The 26,339-nt window shown below is 39.3% G+C and overlaps 1 protein-coding gene across 1 annotated transcript in view; it reads left to right on the top strand.

Moving 5' to 3' along the window:
- Positions 1-406: 406 nt before the first annotated feature.
- LOC104507523 (thyroglobulin-like) overlaps positions 407-26,339 on the top strand; it is a gene marked incomplete at its 5' end in the record, with an annotated part of 101,615 nt that continues 75,682 nt past the window's right edge. Inside the window, 10 exons of the mRNA XM_010148841.1 lie at positions 407-472; positions 1,178-1,258; positions 3,323-3,460; positions 4,570-4,743; positions 5,674-5,785; positions 6,344-6,423; positions 8,718-8,861; positions 11,604-11,669; positions 24,197-24,331; positions 24,500-24,679. Of these exons, the coding sequence (XP_010147143.1) occupies positions 407-472; positions 1,178-1,258; positions 3,323-3,460; positions 4,570-4,743; positions 5,674-5,785; positions 6,344-6,423; positions 8,718-8,861; positions 11,604-11,669; positions 24,197-24,331; positions 24,500-24,679 (1,176 nt within the window). The remainder of the gene's footprint in view (positions 473-1,177; positions 1,259-3,322; positions 3,461-4,569; positions 4,744-5,673; positions 5,786-6,343; positions 6,424-8,717; positions 8,862-11,603; positions 11,670-24,196; positions 24,332-24,499; positions 24,680-26,339) is intronic.

Below are 26,339 nucleotides of genomic sequence, written 5' to 3'. Positions count from 1 at the left end.
CATTCCATGACTCTATGATTCTATGGATGCATTGTTAGACAGATGAACCTCTCATGTTTTTCTGTGTGAACATTAACGAAAGTCAGGTCTCTGTATGTTTTTAGTATGTTACCCTGTAATACTTCCACTGTTTCAAGCCAATAATCTGAAAGAAAGGTAAACTCTGGAGCAAATGCAAGAAGACAGATACCCAGAGCTGCACAGAAATAGCAATGATGGAAAACAGAGTAAAGCCTTGGCACCCTGGACCCAGACTAGCACCAGGATACCTGGGTCCTTTTTCCTTAGGGTCTTGTATTGTAAATAAGTGCATAGCCTAGTGATGTCTTTTATTGAAATTTCTGAGCATTTCAGTACTACCTTCTTACTCTGGCCCGCTATTCTAACGAACTCTTTTCTTTATTAGCTTCTAAATTGGCAGAAGAGGCAGAAGGAAATTTTACTAACTTTCAGCACGTTTATCTGTGGAGAGGTGAGTTATCTCACAAGTGGTGTTATAGGAGCTTATGATGTACTGTAGATAATGGTACATGGGTGTTCTATAATGGAAATGTCATTCTGACTTTAGTTTATACTGTCCAAATTGAGACAATACTTGAAAGTGTTTTCTGGCAGGGGTGGCTGTATTCTGGAGTAATTTTGCTGCTGTCAGTTTCATGAAATTTGGGTAAATTCTTGTATCTGAGTATATACTTTGTAACTTCTAATACCTTTGAAAATGGTGTCATGGAGACCCTTGTCTTTGTCCCATCAGTGTCCAGGTACCATAATAATTTTACACTTTATGCATAGCTAGATGGGTTATTTTTATTAACATGATAAGCCTATATGTGTTATTTTTGCAAGTTCACAGTGTACGTAGTAGGACCTGCACAAATGGTTTGTGATGCAGCGTTATAAATGCACACAGCCTCCAGGACACTGAATGCATAGTGATTGTGGATATGGCATTTGTTTTTATGGTCCAAACAGCATGTTTTGGTTTAGGTTTTCCCCAGAGTTATGTGGAGATGGTTTTACTCATTTTTGATTCGGCAGTTGATGGAACTACTTAAGGAGTTCTCCTAAAAGTTGCACTTCAAAATATTTGTTACATTTTAGGAACTAAAGATGATCTTGTCTTCTGGAAGAAAAATAAAGGGAATTACTATGCTTTTTAATTCCTGTCCCATTCCAGGCTCTGATATGGTTACCCGGACTGAAACCTCTGCATGTGATGCAACTGCTTTGAAGACTGAGAGCAATCTAATGTTATCAGGTATTACAGTGAGGGCAGACAGAGAAGGCAGCAGAAGATAGCAGAGGAGGGTGCAGAATTTAACCAGAAAATGTCATATATTGCCGTATCTGTATTGTAATGTTATAGGTATTGTGAAGCCCAGAGGATTTCTCTTAGGTAGGAAGTCTGATACAGATTTTAAGAAAGATATTTAAAATGTAAGCCTCCTGTCTTGAAGCTTTTTACCTTCCCAGGCCAGACTGGAAACGAACATGTTAAAAAGTGACGTGAAAGCTTGTTCTTTTAGACTTCCTGAACTGTAAAATTTAAGAAATATTATTTGGCTGAGAAAAAAATTCACATAAACTCAAGATGCAAATCCTTAGCCTGAGTACTTGGGCGTTTTTACTGCTACTGACAATATGACTGTAAATATGATGCTTAGAGAAACTCAGGATGAAACTGCAATCACAAGTGTTTTTTCCATGCATGGTGGAAGCCAGGGATCTGTGAAGTTCTCTAGCTCCTTTGTTATGCCAGTGTCTGCTCTTCATTATACTAAGTCCTGTATATATCCAAATTAATTGTAAGTTACTAGAGTTTATTTGGGCCTTCAACACCATAATCATAAGAGAAGAGCTGTGGAGCCTGTTGAGAACACTTTGGTTCACCTCTAATGGACTGTAATCTTTACTGAGAAGCCTTGATGTCTACCTGAGCATGTGTTTTGCTACATGTAAAATCTTAACTCAAAGGGAATTGCTGATTTTGTTAATGTAATTTGAATGGAAGGTAAACTAAAATGCCCATTTAACCAGTGACACTCCTATGCAATTAGTGGTATTTTAAAGTCTGGACTTAAAAATGACCAAAAAGAAATGCACTTAATACATGGGCTGAAATTTTCTTGCATTTACCTGCCAAGGCATGAGTGCAGCCCTCGGGGTTCTCCATTTGCCTGGCTGTGGCTGATGATACCATTAAAACCTGAAGTTATGAAAGGAATGCAGCTTCTTCCTCCATCCTTTAGTCTTAATCATGACACGAACTGTTTTAAGAGAAACTGAATGTTGAAGTTAAGTCTTGAGAGATAGCAAGAGTTATGTCACCTTTCTAAAAAAATTATGGATACAGCTGGGAAAAATGTCTACAGAGGGTTTATTACTTGGTGATCATCCTTAAAGCACATAGCAACATATCTTTCTGTTTTCTGATAGAAAATTTGAAGCTATTGTGCATTCCAAGCATGTCAGTTGGTGCAGTCATCAGTGTGACTTTGCTTTCGTATTTTTATTTTTGTCAAGCTGTTTCAGTGCAGTAAGATTAAATAACAGGAATCTCACATTACTGAAGTAACTGAGGATGAGATATGCTGTGATGACATTTGATAAATAAAAATGCATTTAGTAAGAAATTTGTAAGAGATCAGTGAAAATTGTCCATTTCTTTCAATATTTTACTTGAACCCTTATTTAAAGGGATGAATTTAAAGTTTCATAGGAAACTCAAGAGGCATAAAGCACTGTATACACATTTAAAGATCCCAGGCAGGAGACAGAAGAGAGTTATTTAATGTGGTCTGTGGGAACATAAACTAGGAGAAATAAGATTAAATGGCTGAAATAGGTATTAAGCTTGTTAAGAGAACTTTTAACATTGAGAGGTGTAAAAGCTTCTCAAGGGAGTATAAGGAAACAGCTGTATTTTGGATTAATAAAGCTAGATTGATTAAGGTGGTGTTAACATCTCTGAGACATACTTCACTGTTGGGCTGATGGGTTTTATGACAGAGTAGAGACAACCTTCTTTCTAAGAACTGTGATTTTCATCTAGTTTCTGGGTGATGGAAATAGTCTGACAATGCTATGTTGTGCAGTGCATCTCTGTGAGGAGGCATTGCCTGCACAAGCACCAGTAACGGTGGGTGGACAACTCTGTTATTAAAAGCTGTCTTTGGTGTAGGTAACCTTACAAAACAGTTGCAGCCGTTTTACCCTGAAAAGCAAAATCTTATATATAAATAAATTTAATGTATTCCAGATCATACTGAAGTTTTTGTGGGTTTGAGCCGCTTGTTTGTTTGTTTGTTTGTTTGTATCTTAGATTCCACAAGGGATCTTTTCTACCTAATGGACGACAGCCGGATACGAAGTGACCAGAACTATTCTCTCCCTTACCAGCAGTATTGGGTCTTCAGGCAGAAGTACTCTGCAGAGGAAGCTGTGCTTTGGTGTCTCACACGTAAGTCATCTTGGAGACTGTTATTCTGTAGGGAATAATAATTAATTAAAATCTTTTCATAGGCATTGTAATCATGATGAGTAGAAACTCTGGACTTGTAGATTTTTCAGGAAAAACCCACAAAGTGTTCATAGAATTTGCTAATGGGGCCACCTGTTTCTTCCTTACAATCTTTGTTTACTGTGAAAGAAAGGATACCCATCTTTCAGCATCAGGATGTCCCTCTTATGGGCAACAGAAGTAGAAGATACAGCTTAGGCACTACTTTGCTGTCCTTGATATGTACAGCTCCAAATGTATAGATGACCTAGTGGTAATAGAATAAGGTAAAATACAGACTTTTGGGGTTAATGAGAAAGGATATTTTGATGTGATAAATAGCAAAGAGTTTCTAGCTCTGCCTACCAGGAAGGCAGAAACAGGAGTACCAAATGGTGCACAAATATCGCTGTAAGAGGTTGGTTGAGCTATGCCTGTTTAAAATTAAGCATTGATGTATATATTTACAGAAGTATTGTCACAGTAAATAAGAAATGGGTTGGACAGCTTTGTTTCTTTTCTGGAGAATCTCTGAAGGAGATTGTTACACTGGGGCAAATTTCAATGCAGATTGTTACAAGCAAATTGCTTGAACAGCTGATTCTAGAAAAGTTATTTATATTTTCGTTGATGTATGAAAGCTTCAGAAATATTTTTTGCAAAAACTTCCTGAGACATTGTAGACTTTATTGGGTTTTTTTATTCTTTAAAGGCACCCACGATTGATGCAGAGTTGTTTTATGATTATATAGATTGTATGTCAAATTTACTACAAAGAAAGAGCTATCTTTATGAGTCATGGTGTAGTGACACCATTACACTAGGCTAATGCTTGTCACAACTGGAGAGTGTATCTTTCCAATTAGCTGTGGTGTAGCTTCTTTTCCGTGCTCTCCAGGCAAGCCTGCTCTTCAGTGTCAGTAGAAACAGAATCTATCCCTGTTTCTTTTGCACTGTAATAGAATAGTATTGAAATTCTCACTTTCAGTTGTTTACTGAAGACAAGAAGAGGAATATAGAGGGGAAGAAGCCCTCATGTGTGTGTAACTCTTCGTGACTTTGCTTCCTAGGTTGTACACAAGATGAGTTTTGTCAAATGGCAGATCTTCAAAACGCCACAGACACGTACTTTGTGTGTGCCCTCTATCCAGAAGCACAGATTTGCGATGGCAGCATCGATCAAATACCAGAAAAATGTCAAACCGTGCTACCTTGGCAACCGCAGACATTGTATCATAAAATAGGCAAGTTTGGGGATTTGGATGTATAATGTGTGCTCTGCCCATGGTAATGCAAGTTAATGTTTTCCCTCTTGGTTCTGAGAGAAAAAATCTGAATATACGAATGAGTCCTAGGATGTGATGGTGCAAGGGAAAGTCAGGGTGCTCTGCATATGGTTTTTCCTTTTCAGTTCAGAATGGAAAGATATGAACCACGAATTCCACTCTTCACCTCAGTTACTCCCAATTCCGAGAGGACAAGGGTAGCTCAAATAATTTGTATACCAGGTCTTAGATCTTTTTGTAATGTGGGTGAAATGGGCATTAGGATTCTCATTGGGATGATATGTCGCCAATCCCATTTTCTACCATTAAAATTTCCATGTTAAGAAATGAAAAATTGAAAGTTGTTGAGTGTATTTTTTTTTTTTTTTTATTTAGCAAATCCAGAGTTATAGACATGTGATTTTAATCTCTGCTCTTTAAATGCTTGGGAAGCTCAATGATTTGTTCATAGAGCTCATGTAAGGAAGCTTGACGAGCAAGCCTTTTATCACTGTTCAGGTACCTATACTTTTGCTGTGAAAAATGTGCAGCACATGTTTACTAATGCATGAGTAGACTGGAGACTTCCAATCTGGAATTGACTCCTGGTTTTGGACTTGGAGGAAGGATTAATATTAATACAGGTCTCAGATACAGAAGCCCTGGACTGGAAGTCGTTCTGTGGTGATGTACTTTGCTTAGTTTTTAGAGCTTGTTGGATTTTTGTTTATCTTCAGGCTTAACTGTCAAAAGTTTACTGTGATAATGTAAAAATTACCTTTTGATGGATGAAGACCACTGTAGCATAGAAACATAAAATTTACCCTTACCATATGATTACTTGGCTAGGAAATGTAAGTTATAAGGAAAACCTGATTTTTCCAATTTTGTTTTTCTTTTTCCTACCAGTCACTCTGAAGAGTTCTGTGAAGAGTTTCTACACACATGTACCATTCCAGAAAGTAACGGGGATCTCCGTGAGGAATAAGACTGACATGAGCAGAAAAACTGTTTCAGAAGGGTAGGACATGTCTTCTTTGTTTTTACTGGAAGCTTCATCATGCCTGGAATACCAAGGCCCTGTGCTGCAGATGAATGGGTCAGATGTACTGATCCAAGAACAGCATTATTTGAGAATATTTAAGAAAGCAAAACACCTCATATGATTTAAAGGAAATTTATAATGGAGTTAATAATAATAATGTATATAATTAACAATTATATATGCATGGATTACTACTTATACTGCTATTAAATGGCTGTTTGGCTAGTAAAATCTCTTAGCTGTAATAGACCAAATTAATATAGGCTGATATTTTTAGGACAGATAGCAAAATACTTACCTAAATTATTAGGTTTACTTTAGTAGATATATTCCAATCAAACATAATTTCATGTACAGATGGAAGGTGTATGGAAGTATCTATGCAGTATCAAGAACTCTGAGATGGTCTTGTTGTGAAAGAGAATAATACAAGTTCCCATTGCCTCTCCCCTATACAGTGTCCTCTCTTCCCTTCTCCATGGCAGAGACAGATTGCTACTGATAATAAAAGTAATGATGTTTTTCCTTTCCCAGCTTTTTTGAGTGTGAGCGTTGGTGTGATGCTGACCCCTGTTGCACAGGATTTGGCTTTTTAAATGATTCCCAGCTGTCAGGTATCTTTTCATTATTTCTGTCTAAAAAACAATTTCAGTCTTCATTATTATTACAAATTTTACCATTCGTTTGCTATGAAGGGCACTCTAAAAGCCCTTGCAGATGTTATGAAACTCTTTAGTACCTTTTTGAGTAATCATAACCATTTCTAGGAGTTCGACCCAATGACACGCTCCACATCTCAAAAATTGTTAAGAAAACTTCATAAAAATGAGTCCTTAAGAAACTGTAGTTCCAACAGCATGAAATTCAAACTAATAAAACTCCAGGGAACTGTTACTTCTCATTTATCAACCCCTCTTCCAAAATGTTTGTTAACTTTTTGTGATTTTATTTTGTTTTGTTTGTTCATTTCATTTTTGAAAGCCTAAGGGACTTAGAACCCTAAAAAGTGCTAAAATGAAATGCACATTCAGAAGATAATGTCTGTGGATACTCTGAGGCTGCTTAGCCTTTTGGCTTTCTTGGATGCCTGAACTTCTCTGCTTCCAAACTTTAGTCTACTACTTGAGAAAGATTGACTGGGGATAAAGGTTGCTTATTTTCTCCTCCTTAGTATTTTAGCTATATAAGACATCTCAGGTAGCATTTCTGTTTTGCCAAGGAAAACAGATTTTTAAAAGTACGTGTGCCATTAGAAAGGCAAAAAACCTTATTTTAATCACCTGAGATGGCTAAGGTAAGGGGTTTTGTCACCTTATGCTCCCTCTAGTCAACACAGGGATGTATACACATAACTGCAGCCTTCCAGTACCTGAAGGGGGCTACAAGGAAGCTGGGAGGGGACTTTTTACAAGGGCCTGTAATGACAGGACAAGGGGCAACAGGTTTAAACTGAAAGTGGGGAGGTTTAGATTAGATATCAGGAAGAAATTCTTCACAGAGAGGGTCGCGAGGCACTGGAACAGGGTGTCCAGCGAAACTTTGGATGCCCCATCCCTGGAGGTGTTCAAGGCCAGGCTGGATGAAGCTTTGAGCAACCTGGTCTAGTGCAAGGTGTCCCTGCCCATGGCAGGGGGGGTGGAACTAGATGGTCTTTAAGGTGCCTTCCAACCCAAAACATTCTATGATTCTATGAACTGTAGGTTCATTAAGAACTTTGGTTGACTGAATCCTCTCCTGGAGAAACTTTTCTTTCTCTCCACTGGCTATAAAGGAAGTGCTGTTTAAAATCATAGAATCACAGAATGGTTTGGGTTGGAAGGGACCTTAAAGATCATCCAGTTCTAACACCCCTGCCATGAGCAGGGAGGAAAAGAAAGTCTTAAGCAGGTATTTAAAATTGGATGCCAACCAGGTCAAAGTCAATGAAATGTTTTTTAATAGTTTATTCCAAATTCAGATTTACACCACTAAATAGGCTAACCTTGTTTTTGGAAGTGTCATGTACTAATCAACTCTCCCTGAAGTGATTAGGATATACCAGTTTTAGAATTCATTTGGGAATTTGGGACACTTTAGAAATACATATCTTAATTTCCTTTTTGTTGAGCAGACAGAATTTTTGTACTATCAGAAATGAGCAGCTTGGAAAATTAATCCAAGGTAGTTTAGATTGGAATGACTGCAACAAAATGAAAAATAGTTGACAGTTTTCATTCCTCCATATGACCATGTGAAATTTGAAGTCTTAACTGACTATGACTTTAAGTTTCTTTAAATCGTTCTAAAATAAATTAAGGATTTTAAAGCACAAAACATGCAAAACTGACACTTCTTAGATTATCTGATTAATATTTATTATCTGTACCTTTCAGACATCCAGTCCTGGCATTCATATAGTCAAGAGAACTTTCAGTAGTGATTTTAACATGAGCTAGGATAAATGTTCAGTGAAACTACTAGCTGTGTTTCAAACCCTCCATTTTTTTCAGGCACATAAATATTTACACTAGGTCTCTCAAAGGCAAAATTTGTATCTTGATGTAAGTAGGGGCTCTGTTTCAACATACATGCGGATTTTTAATTTCCATGATTGCATTAACCAGAAAGGGCTGCTTGCTCAAAAAAGAGGTCTTAATCTTTGCTCAGGGGAAATAGTCCTAGTGACCTTAATGGGTTATAATGTTGGCACCCACCTTCCCTCACACAGAATTCATTGTGATTTTTCAACACTATTTTCAACAGAGTAAAACTTGGCCCTAATTCTAGTTATTTCCTTCCTTTGATTTCTAAGTCAGTGGAATTCCTTTTAACACTCAGTGGAACTGTGCTGTATTCACTTTCCTCAAAATACTATCTAGAAGAGTAATATTTTCCTCATCATTTCTATAACTATGTATTTCCCTGGCAGGTGGAAAGATCGTGTGTCTGACTCTGAACAGCCTAGGAATCCAGATGTGTGCTGAGGAAACACAAAGTGCTTGGCATGTTTCAAATTGCACTTTACCAGATGCTGAAGTCCAAATATACCCATTTGGCTGGTATCAAAAGCCTGGTAAGTGACGCAGGGCACATGGCCTTTCCGACTGGTTTCTGCACATTAAAGCTTATTAATTAGCCTTTGTATAGAAGCTTTAACTTTCAGATGGAGTAACCAGTTGCAAGGATTGCAAATAGTCAAGGCAGACAAATATGTGTGAGGGAAAGAAAGGTGCAATTTAATCTCCATGTTAATAGAAAAGAAATAGAAATACCTCAAAGCAGTGTAATTTTATTTATTTATTGGATTGTGTGGGAGACTTGCAGCCACTGTCAGAATCAAAATGTATCTTGTCCCACTGCACAGTCCTGGTCAAGACATCATTCTTTGTTTCTCATTGCTTGGCTTATGGTTTAACAGTGTCTGTGGATGCATAACTTCAAAAGGTTTGGTCTTGTTAAGAATTTAAAATTCATTTTTGGCTGTTTTGCTAAAGAAAGGGCCAAGACCAAATTCCAAAGTAGCACTGTATTCTTCAAGCAATAAGATGCTGTCGTGTGTTTAAACAGAAGTTACGAGAGGATGAGAGGTTAGCTTATTTCCTCAAGCAGAATCAAAACCAGATCTAGTCAAAGTGAATTTTCTTTTCCATAGCAAAAAAAAAGGTTGCACTGCTTTCTTGAAAAAATTTAGTGGGTTTGTCATTGGGCACATTCCTCATGAGTGGCTCTAATTCTACTTTGTTAACCTTTGATTTAACCAAACTGAAACAGTAAGGACAATGAACACCTGTCCAGCTGTATCCCCCTTTATGGGAGGATAACCTGTTTATGAGTCTGAATGTGCACGACCTTGTTGGACTCTACTGAAAGCAGTGAGGCCCCACAGGGGCAAGTCTCTGGCAGTGCTGACAGAATCATGGAAAAGAACTGAATAAGAAGTACTTTTTCCTGCTTTTAAACACCCTTAGTTCTTGCAGAGTAGAGGACTGATATCTGACGGGAGAGGGGAGACATGACATGTAGATATAATCTGTCCAGTGCACGTGATATAAAGATAATCCAGTTGAAGTTGCGTAGCACGAAATCAGATGTCCTGGCAATAAACTGCGTTTTAAAGAGTTGGTAAACTTAAAGAAAATCCTCATTCATGCTGGAAGTGTCTGAAATATGAACTTGATCCTGAACTTTTCCAAGTGCTGTGCTGGCACTCTGCCCACTAGACTATCTATTTCCTCCTCTAGTGGGGCAACCCTTGTTAGAGGAGACCACATGGAGTTGAGGGGGCACCACAGAAACTCATGGGGTTTCCCAGATCCTCGTGAGGGCTTAGGGAGGGATGGGCTGTGGATCTAGCAGTGAGAGGAAGGAAACAAAAGGCCTGATAAGGTAGGCAATGGCAGGCACCTGTGGGCAGATGCCTTTGGGCAGGTGGAGCTGAGAGGCAACCAGGGCGAAGAATGAAGAATGGTGGAAAGACAAAGTGAAGAGGAGGCGGTGGAGGTGTAGGTACACTTCCACTTGTTGGAATTGGTTTTCCTCTCGTTGACAAAGAAACAACTAAAAGGATGTTGCTCACTTCACGGACAGAGGGATGCTGAAGAGGAGCCTGGAGTGTATGCAAAGGAGGGAGTGTTAAGAGAGATGGTGACATTTCCTTATGTAGTGAGGAAGCTTCAGATGTTTCTGCCATAACACACAGCAAGGCACAGATGTCTATGCAAATGGAGATATTTGCAGACAAAAAATTTGTATCAGTTGCGGTGGTGTGTTGGGGGTCTGGGACCCAGGAAGAGGAACAAGAAAGCTGAGGCTAAAAGGGAAAATGAGTGAAATCTGAAGGAGAAATTTACTGTAAGCGGTGGGACATTAGTATGAAGCAGGGTCTTTGCTTTCAGTCCACAGTCTTCTGTTGTAGGAAGGTACCTGTGTCTCCACGTTTCGTGATATGTTAAGTTGACCTGTGAGCTGTTTGCCCGCACAGCTGTTCTTTAGCCATTTGACTTCACGCGTATGGTCATGGTGCAGCTCAGTCAACGAGGAACGTATCGCAGCATTTGAAGGAGAGGTCTGGACAGCCCCAGTTCTTCACTACTGTTAGTGTGAATGGTAAAAGTCCTGAGTTTTTAGACACCTAGTGGTTACGTGCATGGCGAGCACAAAGTGGAATAAGCAAACAGAAAATCTGATCTCTCTTCAGCTTGTGTAGTGATGGTGATTTATTTTGTCTTCATAGAGAATTAATAACTGTTTTGCTTAGCCAAAGTGTTTTCCAAAAAACTCATGCAGAGGGGAAACTTCTTGTTTGTTGTTTAAAATTGCAAAATGTTTAAGGGAAATATTAACAAATAAGAAATTTCACGTATAGAAAATATTAATGTTTATTTGAATTTTAAGTTGTTAAGTTTCTTCTGGAAACAGACTTGTTCCTAATTCTTGTTTTGAGAAATTCTAGTTTGCTAATCAGGAAGCAGAGAAAAATCTCATGTCCCTTGTGATGCAGAAAACCAAATACAGTGAGGGGCATGGAAAAAACCCACAGAACTACTGAAATGAGTTGTTCGCATAAATAAACTACGTTTTGAAAAGTTTTTGCAGGAATGTTTACAAATATAGAAACTTAGGGAACTCTGGTTTCATGTATGAACTCAAAAGGTTTAGATAGCAAAAGCAGCCTCATATCCTTGGTGTTGGTGTTTGTGGTGAAAAGATACAGCATCAGATCCCAGAAGTAATGCTGAAGATACTGAGGTGTTGATTACATTTTAGACCCTCAAATGAAATAGTTTTCACATGTTTTCATTTTTTCTTCTTTTAGCTGACTTGAAGAACACCATGCCTAACCTGTGTCCACCTGTTAGCTTACCACTCAGGCCGGAAAGCGGTAAGTGTATTCATGTATCAAGCCGAAACAAAACATGCTTTATCTCATTTGTATCGATTATATAATTTAAATGGAAGAATTGTCATCCACAATGTTGGCCTAGTCTCACAAACCCACTGCCACAAGAGGTCACTGAGGTAAAATGTTGGGCAGGATTGATGAAGAAATTTATCATTTGTAAGTGTGTATTTCACATCACTTCAAATTAATATAACCATATTTTAGTGCAGTAGCCAATGAAGAAAAGATCTGGCAAGGGTAACCCCCCAAAAAGCTGTTTATTGCATTATTGTCCACTGTTGTGGAGTTTCTAGCACCTTGTAGCATCTGGTGCTTGCCAGGATGCCAAGGGATGTCAGATTAAACAAGGCACCAGCAGTTTCTGTCAGTAATGCTGAATTCAAGGAATGACAATGAGTTTTGAAATAGGTACAGACAATAGCAATATCAAATTTAGCAAATTTGAGGAGAAGACTGAGAAGGGATTTTATCAATGATTATAAATATCTAAAGGGCAGGTGTCAAGAGGGTGGAGCCAGACTCCTTTCTGGTGCCCAGCAACAAGGTAAGGGGCAACAGGCACAAAGTGGAACGCAGGAAATTCTGTCTCAGCATGAGGAAAAAATTATTTTGAGGGTGACAGAGTACTGGAACAGGCTGTCCAGAGAGCTTGTGGAGTCTCCTTCTCTGGAGATATTCCAAACCCGCCTGGATGTGTTCCCGTCCAACCTGCCGTAGGTGAACCTGCTTTGGCAGAGGAGTTGGACTAGATGATATCCGAAGGTCCTTTCCAGCCCCTAGCATTCTGTGATTCTGTGAAATCTGGTTTTCTCCAGAAACAAAGATGATGAAAGGGGTAATTCTTCCAAAAATTATTGTAGGTTTATACTGCTTTATAATCGATGGTACAGAAGAATGATAAACTGTACTGCCTGTGGTTTCCTTCAAGGATGGGAATATTGTCTCAAAGATTATTCAGGACTGGATCACAAAAAATGTAGTATCTGAGATGTGTGTTGGGTCCCAGTTTTGCAGAGATGCTGTAACTTGCTATGACACCATCTTTTTTTGTATCAGCAAGAAAATATATTTCAGTCTGTCAGTAAATGAATCTTACAGTACTCACATGCATTATTTTAAAAATGTGTGGATCCTCTTAATAAATGAAACTTAACTGCTGCCTTTCAGGTCTTTATGTCTAATGTCCCCTAAAAATATATGCAAATTGTCAACAGTTACAGGCTTCCCTGGTGTGTCCTTTCCAGAAATACACAGCATATCTGCTAAATGCTGTGTGTAACGGAAAGGAAGCAGGTTGACTAGTCATTAGATAACTCAGTTTAACCCGCAGGTTAGACTGAAATTGAGAAGTTTCATCCATCTCTGCCCTTCGTTTTCTGTTTGATCTGAACAAATTTTTTAATCTGTTTTATGTCTGTCTTCTTTAAATCATATGCAACTGGGCTTGCAGGAGGTGGTTTAGTTTTGCAAAGAATTTTCAATATTGAGTTCAGCATTTATTAACTGTTTTATCAGCATATCTATGACCACGAGTCATGATCATGCTCAGACTATTTGTATTTATTAGTAGTATTTGTGCTTTTTAAATTATCATTTTAATGTGGTAGAAGGAAAAATCTTTATAGGTAAGCAGAAATATTTTTTTTTTGTGAAATGCTTTGAGGACCTAGTGGGGTAATGTATAGGTAGGGCAATTCAACTCCTTTGCAAACTGTTTTTACCATGGGATATAGAAAAAACACTTTACCAAAGCTTTCTTCTTCCCAGTGTGAAGCTTAGCAGCAGTTTTGTCATTTTCCTTTTGTTTTCCTCACTTTCTTATATCTAGGAAAATAGTGACCTAATCAGCACTTAAGGAAATTATGCCTTTCTACCTGTCATTTGCTTTCTACTCTGAAGTCTGCCAGAACTTAGCCAAAGTAATTGGGGTGCTCATCTTACTCTTAGTAACAATCTTGATCTATCACACCCATTTCCAGGTCATCTTTCCAAATGCAGAGTAACTGGGAATGTCTCTGGTTTCCAAAGGTCTGGTTAACCACCCAAGTGAGCAGACCTTCCCACGAAGAGGCAGGATTCTGGTTTAGAGTTGTTGTCCTGAGGATAGCAGTCAGGAGAGGCCACTGAATTATAAAGAGCACAAGTGACCTGGAAGTCAAATTAACACTAGTGTCCTGTACTTTTTGGGACTCTGACACCAGTGTGTGCAGCAATGCACTCAAAATGCAGCTGGGCACCATCTGTCTGTCTTATGTTCTGCTTCATTTTGATACTAAAACTACCAGCCTGGTTATTTAGGTCAGATTGCTATCTCTGTCGCGTTGTCAGGTTTGGGAAAATTTTCAAAATAATTGTTTCCAAACTCTTTATGATAATATACGTTTACTATTTTATGCTCTAGAAGATTAATAGGTTTAGAGTTGGACATCATAGAAAAGCTAGCAGTAACTGGATTTCTTACGTTGTGGTACTGCTTGTAAATGGGGAAAAATAATTACTGTGACTCCTGTGTGGTAAGCAGATGGTGAGTGTGAGAAAATGTCCCTATCTAAAGGGCCCTGTTGTTTGTGTGTATATATGTGTGTGTGTGCACGTAAGCATCTATATAAAATATACATATATAAAAATTTCCATCGAAAGTTCAGAAAGATACTTAAATTTGAATACTTTGCCAGAAGGCTCTGTGAAATAGTGAAGTTATGTTATGTACAATCCAGAGTTGGAGTTTGCTGAAACACAAATAAGTCCTATATTTCAATAGGCACTTAATGCATTTGACTGCCTCATTTTCTAGTTAGCCAATTTGCAATGCTTAGGACAGGGTGCCCAGCACATTGCTTCCTCCCATTTGTAACCAGGGTGCAGGCTCTATTCCAAGGATGTGGGGTTTCCAGCCCCAACAGGTGAAGAAACCCAGATTAGCAGACTTAATTCAGTCTTGTGGGAAGTAGATGATTTGCCTATTTTACTCACTGGTCTTCTTGATAGAGAGGACAGAGGCATGTAGGACCATAGAACATTAGAAGAAGCCTCAACAGGAAGGGTTTCTAAAAGTACATGGGCAGCAAAAGGAAGGGTAGGGAAAATGTAGGTCTGCTGCTGAATGGGGCAGGAGTCTTGATGGCAAAGGATATGGAAAAGACTGTGATGTCTCCTTCTTTCCTGCCAGCCTTCAGGCCCTTGTGACCAGTGGGAAAGACTTCAGCAAGGAAGACATATCCTCAGTGGAGGATGATCAGGTTAGGGAACCATCTGGACATACAAACCCATAGGACCTGATGGGATGCACCCTTGACTGCAGAGGGAGCTGGTTGATGTCATCCTGAGACCATTCTCAATTATCTTTGAAAGTTTCTGGTGATGGGATAGGTTCCTGAGGCTGGGAGTGAAGCAGATTTCACCCCTGTGTTCAAGAATGGCAAGAAGGAGGATCCAGGGAACTATAGGCTCGTCAGCCTCACCTTGATCCCTGGAAACGTAATAGATAACTGATCCTGCAAACCATTTCCACACATACGAAGAACAAAAAGGTGATTCAGAGTAGTCAGCATGGATTTATGAAGGGTAAAATCATGTCTGGCAAACCAGATGGTCTTCAATAATCAGGTGGCCATCTAAGAGTATGAGGGGAGAGCAGTGTATGTAGTTTATCTTGACTTCAGAAAGGGTCTTGACGTTGTCTCACATAACATCCTCACAGAATCTGAAGTAAGGTCTAGACAAATCAACAGTGAGGTGGACTAAATGCTGGCTGAACTGCTGGGCACCGTCATGATCCAGCTGGAGGCCAGTCAGTGGTGTACCACCGGAGTTGACACTGGGGCTAATACTATTCAGCATCTTGAATAATGACCTGGACGATGAGACGGAGTGCATTTGTAGTGAGTTTGCAGACAATAAAAGATTGGGAGTAGTGGTTGACAGACCAGGTGGGTGTGCTGCCATTCAGAGGGACCACAACAGGCTGGAGAAATGGGCAGACTTGCATCTTAGATCAAGATGTCTTCATCAAGCTGTCTTTCAGCTCTGCCTGAAAACTGGCTAGGGCCTTCATGTAGCAATTGTGAAGAGAAGCAGTTTTAATATTCAGCCTTTTGAGAAAATATGTATTCTTTCTCAGGTTCACGTGTATTCCAAAGACTATGGACTCCTTTGTTGTCTTTTGTTAAGTGGTCAGGAGAGCAAGAATTGCAAACTAAGACAGCACCTTACATTATCTGTCTTATGTAGTTATAAGAAGATGTATTTTGAGGAATCCTTGGCATCCTGCATGAGGCCAGATCATCAAATGCCAACTTCTGTATCTCTACCGTATGGAAGGATATTACTTCAGATTTGGGCATCTCTGGAAAGCCAGTAGAATCCTTTGCCCTGGAGATGTTGAAGTGCCTTTCTTTAATTAAAAACAAACAAACAAAACCACCACACAACACAAACCAACCTGTCAAGATTAGCTATTTTCTCCCTGAACAAGCTGGAAAACACTCTTTAAAAGAAAATGTTATGACCCTCTAACCATTTTGTTGGTTCATTTGTCCTACAGTGAAGCCAGCTCTCCCAGAGCTAGATTGTCTTTCTTTGGACTGTCACCAGATCATAATTCGTCTCACTTTCTGTGTTATTTAAATCACAGAATCATAGAATGGTTAGGGTTGGAAGGGACCTTAAAGATCAGGATCTGACCTTAAACTCAGAATCTCACTGGTTTTTTACATTTTGGTGGGTTTGTTTTTGTTTTTTACGTTTCATATGAGATCTTTAGCTGCCTAAAGTCAGGAAAGGACAGCTAGAATGATTTAATTTATCCTAGTATCTGCCTGAAGGCAGAACGCCTAGAGCCCAGGAGCTGCAAGGCAATGTCCAGCCCTGTTAGTTCCACTGTACACAAAGAGGTGGTCTGTTGAAGTCACTGCGGGTTTAAGACAAAAAGCTGAGACCAAATTCTTTTGTCCACCCAAATAGTTTACTGGAGTTTTCATTCCTGAAACTCTCCCTAAATAAATTGAGCAAAAACATGTTTGGTTTTTTTTTTCTCTTTCTGTTCCCCAGTCTGGGCTTTTGGAGATGTTCATGAGCAGTAATCTTTGTAAAACCTCTAGGCCTTTGAATCTGCAATGCAAAAATAATTTTCAATAGCAGCTTCCTTTCATGCCCTGTCCTAGAGCAGCCTGCAGCTACCAGGGAGAGGCAGAAAAATCCCTTCTCCATGTGAGGCTAACCTCAGGAGAGGCACAGCAAGAGGGAAGGCTTGAGTTTCTTCCCATTCTTTGCCTTGTACCAGATTGTTCATCCAGCAGCCCATTGTAGCCCTGCGATTCCTCTTGATAGCCTGAGGCTCCTGCTGGTTTTCCCCAGGTTACTCCCTCTACAAACAGCACTGCTAGGCATTTCTAACACTCATGAGGTACCCCATTAGTCTGCAAAAAAATGGGAATTAAGTGTTTTGTGATGCCTGCAGGTCATTGCTGTCTGGCTGCAGAGGTGAGATGCACACTTCTACATGAACTCTTGTTGTCATGTAGTTGTCAGTGTGTTTTGCCTCTTTGTATTCTAGCAGTACCCTTTCTGATAGAACCCTCCAAGTCATCTTCATCACTAACCTGTGGTGAGTTTAACTGAATGTGTGGTTTTCATCTTTGAATAAATGAATACTTTTATTTGTCTTCTGTATATCTATCACATGGAGCAGAGCGTGCTTCTGCTGGTCTGTTGTGATTTCCACATAGTTTCTGTTATCTGGGAAATAATGCTTGAAAAATAGATAGCCTGAACAGACTGGGAAAGTCCAACTTGCTACATTTGGAGCATTTTTTTCCCTCAGAGAAATTAACATGCTGTGATGACACTGAGTGTGGAACCATCTGTGGTGAGTTTCAGGTATGATCTGTGACCTTTAACGATGGGAGGACAGCTGTTATTTTAAGACTGCCTGTGCTAAAAATGCTAATATGTAATGTTGCAGTCTTGGTTTACTTACGCTGGTATTTAAATTATAACTCTGCTGAATTGTGTGGATATGGAGGAATGTTATGTAGAAGAGAAAACAGTCAGGTCTCATAATTAGGCTTGAGATGGAACTTTCTGCAGCCAGCTGTAAGATGGGGGAGATCAGAAAGATTTTTATGAGAAATCAGAAAGATTTTTATGCAAGAACTGGGCTTGTTCAGCCTGGAGAAGAGGAGGCTCCGAGGAGACCTCATTGCAGCTTTCCAGTATCTGAAGGGGGCCTACAAGGGTACTGGGAGAGGACTTTTTACAAGAGCCTGTAGTGACAGGACAAGGGGTAATGGGTATAAATTGAAATCAGGGAGGTTTAGATTAGATATCAGGAAGAAATTCTTCACAGAGAGGGTAGTGAGGCACTGGAACAGGTTGCCCAGAGATGTTGTGGATGCCCCATCCCTGGATGTCTTCAAGGCCAGGCTGGATGTGGCTTTGAGCAACCTGGTCTAGTGGAAGGTGTCCCTGCCCATGGCAGGGGGGGTGGAACAAGATGATCTTTAAGGTCCCTTCCAACCCAAACCATTCTGTGATTCTGTGAAATTATGTATTGTTATTTTACAGTTCAATAATGCTGTTATTCAGTTTATGTACAGGTGTTTGAGCTTTGGAAGTTTTTTTCTTTCCAGTTAAGGCTGAAAAAAAACCCAGACCAATCTATGAAACATGTTACCTGGATTTTTAGAAGGAATACTTGTGCTTAAAGCAAACTGGAGAGCCTGAAAATTTTCCTGGGCATGTCAAAGGGAGGAGTAACACTGCTGTATAACTTCTGCATTTGTACTTTAAGATTTATGAATTATATTATTTAGTGATTATCCAAACTTTAATGAACATTTGTGTCTTCAGGTTCCTCAGTTTTCAATGGGATATGGCTCTCTGTCTTACATTTGGCAATTGCTAGAAGACAGTGGCCCTTAACTGGTGATCTCTGCATGGGACTGCAGATTGTATATCAAGTCATTAATTGAGAGACCACCAAGGCATATGGATGTAATGAGCTGTTAAGCCCTTCTTGTTTCTGCCTCCTATGATCCCTAATGATTTTAGTCATTCCCTCGATGCAGGACTGAGCAGTAGCTATGGGATTTTCCAACGTGGGAATAAATTACCCACTGGGCTATCTCGGCACATGGAGTATTTCCATTCTCAGCAGAGGTGCTGATGGTACTACAGGTGCTGATGTAGCTGACTCTGGTGATTAATAATATCATTTGTCTACCTGTTTTCCCACAATGCTGATTGTATGTCAGAGATGTTTGGTGTGTAACAAAGGCAGCCTTTTTTTATCCAGCCTTGGGAACTGATCTACAATGCCCCCATACACCCTTGGTCTTAAGTTCAGTTTTTATTCTGTTTGTAAACATGAGGATTTAAGCCTTTTGACAACAGCTTATTTTAAACATGGATAAATAGCTGTTACATTTTTAGTATCCTCTTACTATACCATTTACTATAATTGGCACTACTGAAGGAGGCAGAAAGCTTGCATTTAACCTGAGCAAAGCAAGACTGCTCACTGCTAAAGGCCATAAATAAAACATTTGTCAGATTTGGACATGTTTGTCTGAGGTGTGATTATAGCTATTATGCAGCAGGTTAAGATAATTACTCATTTTGAATTATTCAAATCTCAGTGAAATGACAAAAATTAGAAGAAACTCTGTTTTAGAAAGAGTATATTTTCTGCAGGTCCACACTGAGTTGATGATTTACTGGTTTTGGAGACTGTTGGTATACAGACAGGTTAGCAGTCTTTACTGGAAAAGAAAACCTCTGAAACCTCTGAAATCTAGGAATATATAAAGAACTGAGTTCAGTCAGTAAACATGCTTTTGGCTTTAGTCAGGGCTATTAAATATGGCTCACAAATTTCAGAATTAAGATCAGAATTTGTCTTTCAAGCACCAATTAGGCGTATTAAACAGAGAGATCCGATTTATGTATCTCCTTAACCTTATGTTAACCTCATCTGATTTATGTACCCCCTCAACTTCACGAGATTTCTTCTAAATTTAACTTGTTATTTTATTGCACTTTGTGTCTGTTTCCTTATATCAAATGTCAAAGTTTCCAGCAAACTCAGAACTGACCCCTCTTTGCTTCCACTGAAGTCAGTGGTGAAACTTTTGTGGACTTTAAGAGTGGGATTTTATAATGTCACTGTCTGTGAAAGTGGGAGGTTGAACTCTGTGCCCTCAGGAAATTTGTTCCAGTCTTGTGATCCTATGATTTGAGTGGGAACAGAGTAAGGCCAGTGTGAGTCCTTTTGCAAATCCAGTCTTAAACCTTGCCTACCTAAACAAGAACATCTGGAAGAGAGAGGCGCTCTGTATAGGACATCTATAATTTTGCAAGAAAAGTTACAGGGCTGGCTGGATTCACAGTGCTGTAATTATCCAATCAAAGCATTTGCCAAAATGTGGTTTGGAAGGTCAGAGCTTAACCTATATATAAACCTGAAATGTCTTCCAGCCCATCAGGTGTACTGTATTCAGTAAAGCAGTGCCAGTTTGTAGCTGTGTGCCTTGTGAGAGCAGTTTCTAGATCAGGCAGGTTCAGATCAGCCATGGAAAATTCTGTTTTGCCACGTAAAGAAGTGGATGTGGCTGTGGGCATTGTTGGATCTGCTGCCAGCAGAAGGAAAGAAGGAAACGACTAATAGCCAAAATCTCTTTTGCAGCTAACTGCTGGCTGGCAGGTGGTGCCGTGGACATCTGTAGGTTAAAGGGCTTTACTCTGTCATTAAAATAGGCATTAGTGTTTCTGCATTTATCTGCAGCTGAGGTCAGCTGGGCGGAAGATTGGAAAGGGAAAACACTGGAAGTCTCAGTATATTAATCTCATCTGAGATTATGAATGCTTCATCCAGGACTGAGAATGAAAAAAAAAAAACCTCACAAACACCAAACCAGCCCAAAAAACAATTCCATGTGGGTGGTGAGAGGTTGCAAGAGTGACTTCTGTGAGATTCAGGGCAAAGAATAAGCAAAATAAAATGTGTTTTAGGTATGAATGTGTGATCTATGGATGTCTTCCGCATGAGTGGTCACGCTTCTGTGCCTAGCATGAGCTGCAAAGTGCCATTGTATGTTGTATGCGTCTAAAATTAATGTTATTACCGTGACTCTATCCCACATAAAGGGATAAAAAAAATCTTTTAATATTGAAGTAGGAATTTTAGCTTGTAATCAACTGTAGAACACATTACATGTACCTAATAATGTGTGTGCTCGCAAGATTAATTTGACTACCTTCAAAAGATTTCAATAGCAGTAAGCTAGTAAACTTCAGAGAAAAAAGTACAGGAGGCCAAATTCAGGTGTCGGAGGTGTAAACCCAAGGAATTTATTTTGCTTTTGTGGAGTTGCTTTGAATTTCCTTCCTGAGAGAGTAGATTTTAGCTTAGCAAGAACACTTCAGCATACTTGACCCATGGGCTAACAGAGGTATATGTGGATTATGAGACTTGCCCGAGGTCACTAGGTGAGTCAGGGAAGCTATGGGGAAAGAATCAGTCTGGTGAAATCCACTGATGCACTCAGACTTGACTTACAGTGGAATCCAGACTAGGGTCTTTTTTTTGAAAGAACCACAACTGGTAATTTGAAATTTTGCATCTGAACCTAGAGAGATTACTTGTTCCAGTGGTAGGAATTCAGTTACTAGTACTGTACACAGTGCAAGAGGGCAACATCGCTCTTAAGTAAAAACAAAGCTTAAGTCATAGGATAAAAAAATACATTTTCTTGTTCATGTCTTCATTAAAAAAAAGAGGAAATAATTGAAAACATAAACTGACGAGATATAATCTGGAAAAGTAAGACCTGGGGGATCTACTAGTGCAGGCAGATAACCTCTGGAGAGGATGTAATGGTTAATTCTCCATCACTTACGGAGCTGATTTCTATTTTTTCCTATCTTCCTCAATAAATGCCACAGACTGTCACCCTAGATGTAGAAGCTGAAATTTTGTAACAGGGGTTATGCAAGAGGGGATATTATTTTTAAAATAGAGAAACCATTGACAATATGAACTGTAGTAGTTTCCACATGACTACAATCACTGTGTTCCTCTAAAACGATTGAATAGTCAGTGCTCAAGGGGAAGAGAAAATGAAGTGCAGTGAGTCTGTTGCACAAGTCAAGCTGTGATCAGAGGGTCACTGCTCCCGTACGAGCTCAGACTCCTTGTGAATGTAATGTTGATGATGACTTTGCTACTCTGAGATAGATGTCAAGTAAGCTTGTGGCCTTTAACATGTGACAGTGCAATACCAAATTAACCTTCACTTATACTTAGCTGGAGACTTTCAGCCTCTACCTCTTAAAAGATTAGCTCCGAAATATAACAAGAATAGAATGATTTTTAACTCATGGGACCCTGTGCTGCTTTCTTACCTCACGTTCATAGGTGTGAACTCGGGCTGGGCTGTTTGGGAGGTTATATGGAGTGCAGTAGGTCGATTCATCCTTCCATCAGATGTTTAGTTCAGCAAGGGCGAGAGCAAAGGAGCTAGCACTAAGGTAACAACCTTGGCAGTGGTGGCAGCACATCAGGTTTTTTCAGCTTGTCTTCTGGGAGATAGCCCATGCTTGAGGTTTAAACTTCCTTGGGAAGGATTTCCCGTGCAAAAGCAAAGACTTTTAGCATCAACATCGAGTCCTGGGTTGTGGCGGTTTCCCTGTGTCATGAATTATTTGGAGTAAAATGTTTTTGAAATCTAATTTAGTCCTTTCTATTCTCTGCCTGTTTTCTCAAAGAACAATGCAACAAGGCTAGTCGGTGGTCTGTTCTGGTACTCGGGTTCTCATCAACTGTACAAGTATGGTAACACCGGAATTTCCAAGTTGCAGGGAGGACATGTCGTAGCCCGTATTGTATGCACCCCAGACCTCAGATTCAGATTTGATTTTGAGTGGTTTGGTAACAGCTGTCTTTCTGTGAGGAGGGGAAGGAAGGAAACTTAGGCCACCTTTGCAAATCATCCATTTCTCAGAAGACTAAAAGAAATCTTTAATGAAATGAATGGACACAACTTTTGCATCTGTGTGGTAAATGATCTCAAGGACAGGGCAAGACCTGATCACTAGGAATAGCAAGGCAACAGCTGACAGCTCTGTCCTCACCCTACAATTATATGGAGAGTAATGCCAACCTCCTGCTGAGGACTTCGTGGCCACAGCAGAGCCCTCCTGCTTTTAAAATATATTGAACTGTTGAAAGGCACTAAAATAATTAAAGTCCTGTTCTTTCTCAAGCCGCCTTTTTTGACTTCTGTGTGCAAAATTGACAGCCTGCAGATATTTTTATGTTTGTGTATGAGAAAAGAATGCTTGAGGCATTTGTTTAAAATCCTCTGTGACACAGAAGAATAATTCTTGATGAATATTAAAGTCAGGATGTATGTATATATATGCTCACACATGCATGTGAATATATGTTTGCATATACGTAATGCACGTGTATATATACATATGTACATATTTGTATATATGTGTATATAGACATGAAATAGAATTAAATCTTAATTATGTAAGTTATATGACATTAGAAGAGTTTATAGAATTCTGTCTACAAAATCAAATTAAATTTATCAAAATAATAATTTAAACCTTTTTAAAAATAAAGCCTGTAAATCTGTGAAAATTACATGTGAACCTGTGGGAGTTTGGTCGATTGGTTGTAAGGGAAGGAAAGATGAAGTACAACATTTGTGAAAACTGTCATCTCATTTTCACATAGTCTGTAAGGTCAGGACTTGCTCCCTGTATGTAGATGTATGCAGGCAACATAGACATCTCCATTTCAGCTACTCACTTGAGGTTCCCTGTGTAGAGAGCATGGACATCTGGCTCACATAATCTGTGGATTCCTGGGGTTATTTGTCTCATCCTAAAGCAGACATTTAAACCAGGATAGAGATATTGTGTAGTAAAAGCTGTCTGTTCCTCCTGATTGTACAAGGAGTCTGGTGTAATTTACTCAGAGGTAGACATCTACCTACCTTGCAGGTATCTGAGGTGAAGCCTGTCTTAGGAAACCAGCTCCTGTTTTAGATATAGATATGGATGTCTGGTGAAGGTTCTGGAAGTGCTCAGTCATATGCAATATCCTCATTTGCTTTCCAAGGAGTTAGTGGCTCAGGAACCTGTGTGGAGGCATTATGACCCATGTCTTTTAATGTAATTAGGCCTGTTCAAAAACCTTTTACTTAAATCACTTGGATGTACATTCAATTCTGGATGGAGCCGCTCCAGATTTACCTCTGTATTAACTGAACACCTTTATAACCTAGTTGTACATCACTTCTGAAAATGGGACTGGACCCTCTAGTCAGTCAGAGGCCTTTGGATGTTATAGTTCATTTATCCCCAGCTGATGCAAAGGAAGGTGAAAGTCTTTCATTTGGGAACTCTCCAATGCTTTTACTTACATTTTATGTTCCTCTGAGGTTGTTACTGATTATTCTACTTTTATTATTTTTGTATGGTTCATTTTACAGAGTATTCTGATATGTGGCAACCCTTAAATGTGTCCTCTGTTCTCGTGGATTCATCCATCTCAAACTTTGAAGTTGTGCAAGTTAGTAGAGATATATCCAATGACTTCTCCACTGCCAGAGACTTTTGTCTATCCGGTAAGAAATGGTTATCCATAGCTATAGAGAAAAAGCTGGCTTGTGAGCCTGAAAAATTAAGAACAGCTCCCTGAAAGCATAATATATAAGAATTTTATAACAATGTCATGCAAAATACTTGGAGAATACACTTCTACCTTCTCTTTTTCTTCATGTTTCATCTCACAGCTTGTTCAAAGAACCAGTCGTGTACAGTGGTTACACTGGAAACCCAGCCTTCAGCAATAAGATGCCTACTCTACCCTGATACACAGATATGCACACATGGCCTGCAAGGGTACAGCTGCTGGATTTTGCTCAAAGAGCCAGCTACATATATCTATAGGAGACAAGGTAAGAGCAGGTTAAGTCTGTGGAGGAAGGAAATCAGCTGTGGTGGCCTGTGCACAATTCTTGTGAATGGAAGGGTGAGGCAATACTCACTAGTCATAAAGTAATATGGATGTCTCCTAGGCAGTTGTCCATTGCTGTTTCAGTGGAGTTACAACCAAGAGGGATGGGACAATGTCCCCAAATACTTTTTATAAAAATGCATGAAATAGTAGTGTTACCCTCTAGTGTTGAAGCGGGTATAACCAAGGAAGTCTAGTCTACAAAAGATGTTTTGGAAAGTGCAGAATAGTAAGAACAAATCAAAATAACAGTAACGAAAGTCCAGCTCCTTCCTTTTCACCTGCAGAAGGTGTTTCTGTATGTTCTTCCCATTAAACTCTGAGAATAACATATGGATTGTTGAAACCCCACTGTCAACTGAAAGTCCTAAGGACCATCTCTGGAGAAAACAAACCAACCAACCAACCCAAACAAAGAGAAAACCCTAAACCAAGATGAACTAATATTTTTAAAAGTGAAGATTATTTAAGAGAGAAATAGAAGTTGGGTAGACTGGTAAAATTTCTGTTGTTTGACTAAGTACTTATTTGTAACTGTAATTTGTTTGTTTGTTTGTTTTTTCCTTGATTTTAAGAGACCTATTTCTTTTTGTATAATACTGATTATTTTTTTATTAGAAGTAATTAGAAATGAGGTAACAATAAGGGGAAAGGAAGAAATATTTCCATTTCCCTGAAATTTCTGTGAAGAATCGACAAATCAGTGAGAACCTTCTAGGTTCAAACTCAGTGGGAGAAAAGGTGGTTTATTGTTGCCAAGTGAAGCAAAATCAGACACTGAGACATAAACGCTAGACTTGTGTTTGTATATTTATGTATAGTTTTGGTTTTAGTCATGTGACTTAGAATCTGGTTCCTGCCTTTTATATGCATTGTTTTAGGAGTGAAATAGTACGAGGTATTACTTAGCTCTGTTTTAAGGTAAGGCATTATTGAAAAACCTTTTCTTTGGATAGATAGCCAGTGATTCAGATAATCTTTATATAAGGAAGAAAAAAAAAAAAAAGCTTGATCAAACTATAAACCCCCAATATTTCATAATTTCTGCAAGTAAAATACAAACTCAGATAGATACTATGCTTCATCTAAAATATAGATACTGGCCTAATTTTCTGTGAAAGAAAATGTCAGTATTCACACTAGAGTGTAAAGCAGGAGATGGTGGTGAAGACCCTGTGGTACCCTACACTCCTGTGTTCCATTCTCTGGCATGGGGAGGGCATGCTGGTGCCTGGCTTAAAGTGAGCACTTGCCCTGGTGATCCCCACGCCAAGAACAGCAGTCCCTACACAGGACTGTAGGGAATTTGGACATGGATAGTGCTCATTGCCTTCAGTAGAAGCTCTTGTGGCTCGCATGATCAAACAGCTATTGGAAGGGAAACTGAAGTGCGAGTCTTTCCTAAACCCATGAGCTGTGTGGTTATCTTTCCTCCCTCTGACTTGCTATAAATGTTTAAATGTTTAACATCGTGCTTTTTAGAGCTGAGGGAGGGGAAAGTCTGAAGCTCTCTCCTTTTTTGTAGAAATGCTCAGATTGATATTCTAATGTGATCTCTGATCTGGAAGAACTGTTTGAGTAAGGGTTTGGAAAGTTAGATGTTCATATCCATCAGC

The sequence above is a fragment of the Eurypyga helias genome, unplaced genomic scaffold (genome assembly GCF_000690775.1).
Source record: "Eurypyga helias isolate BGI_N326 unplaced genomic scaffold, ASM69077v1 scaffold1893, whole genome shotgun sequence".
NCBI classification, from domain to species: Eukaryota; Metazoa; Chordata; class Aves; order Eurypygiformes; family Eurypygidae; genus Eurypyga; species Eurypyga helias.
This window is presented reverse-complemented; position numbering and strand designations above follow the sequence as displayed.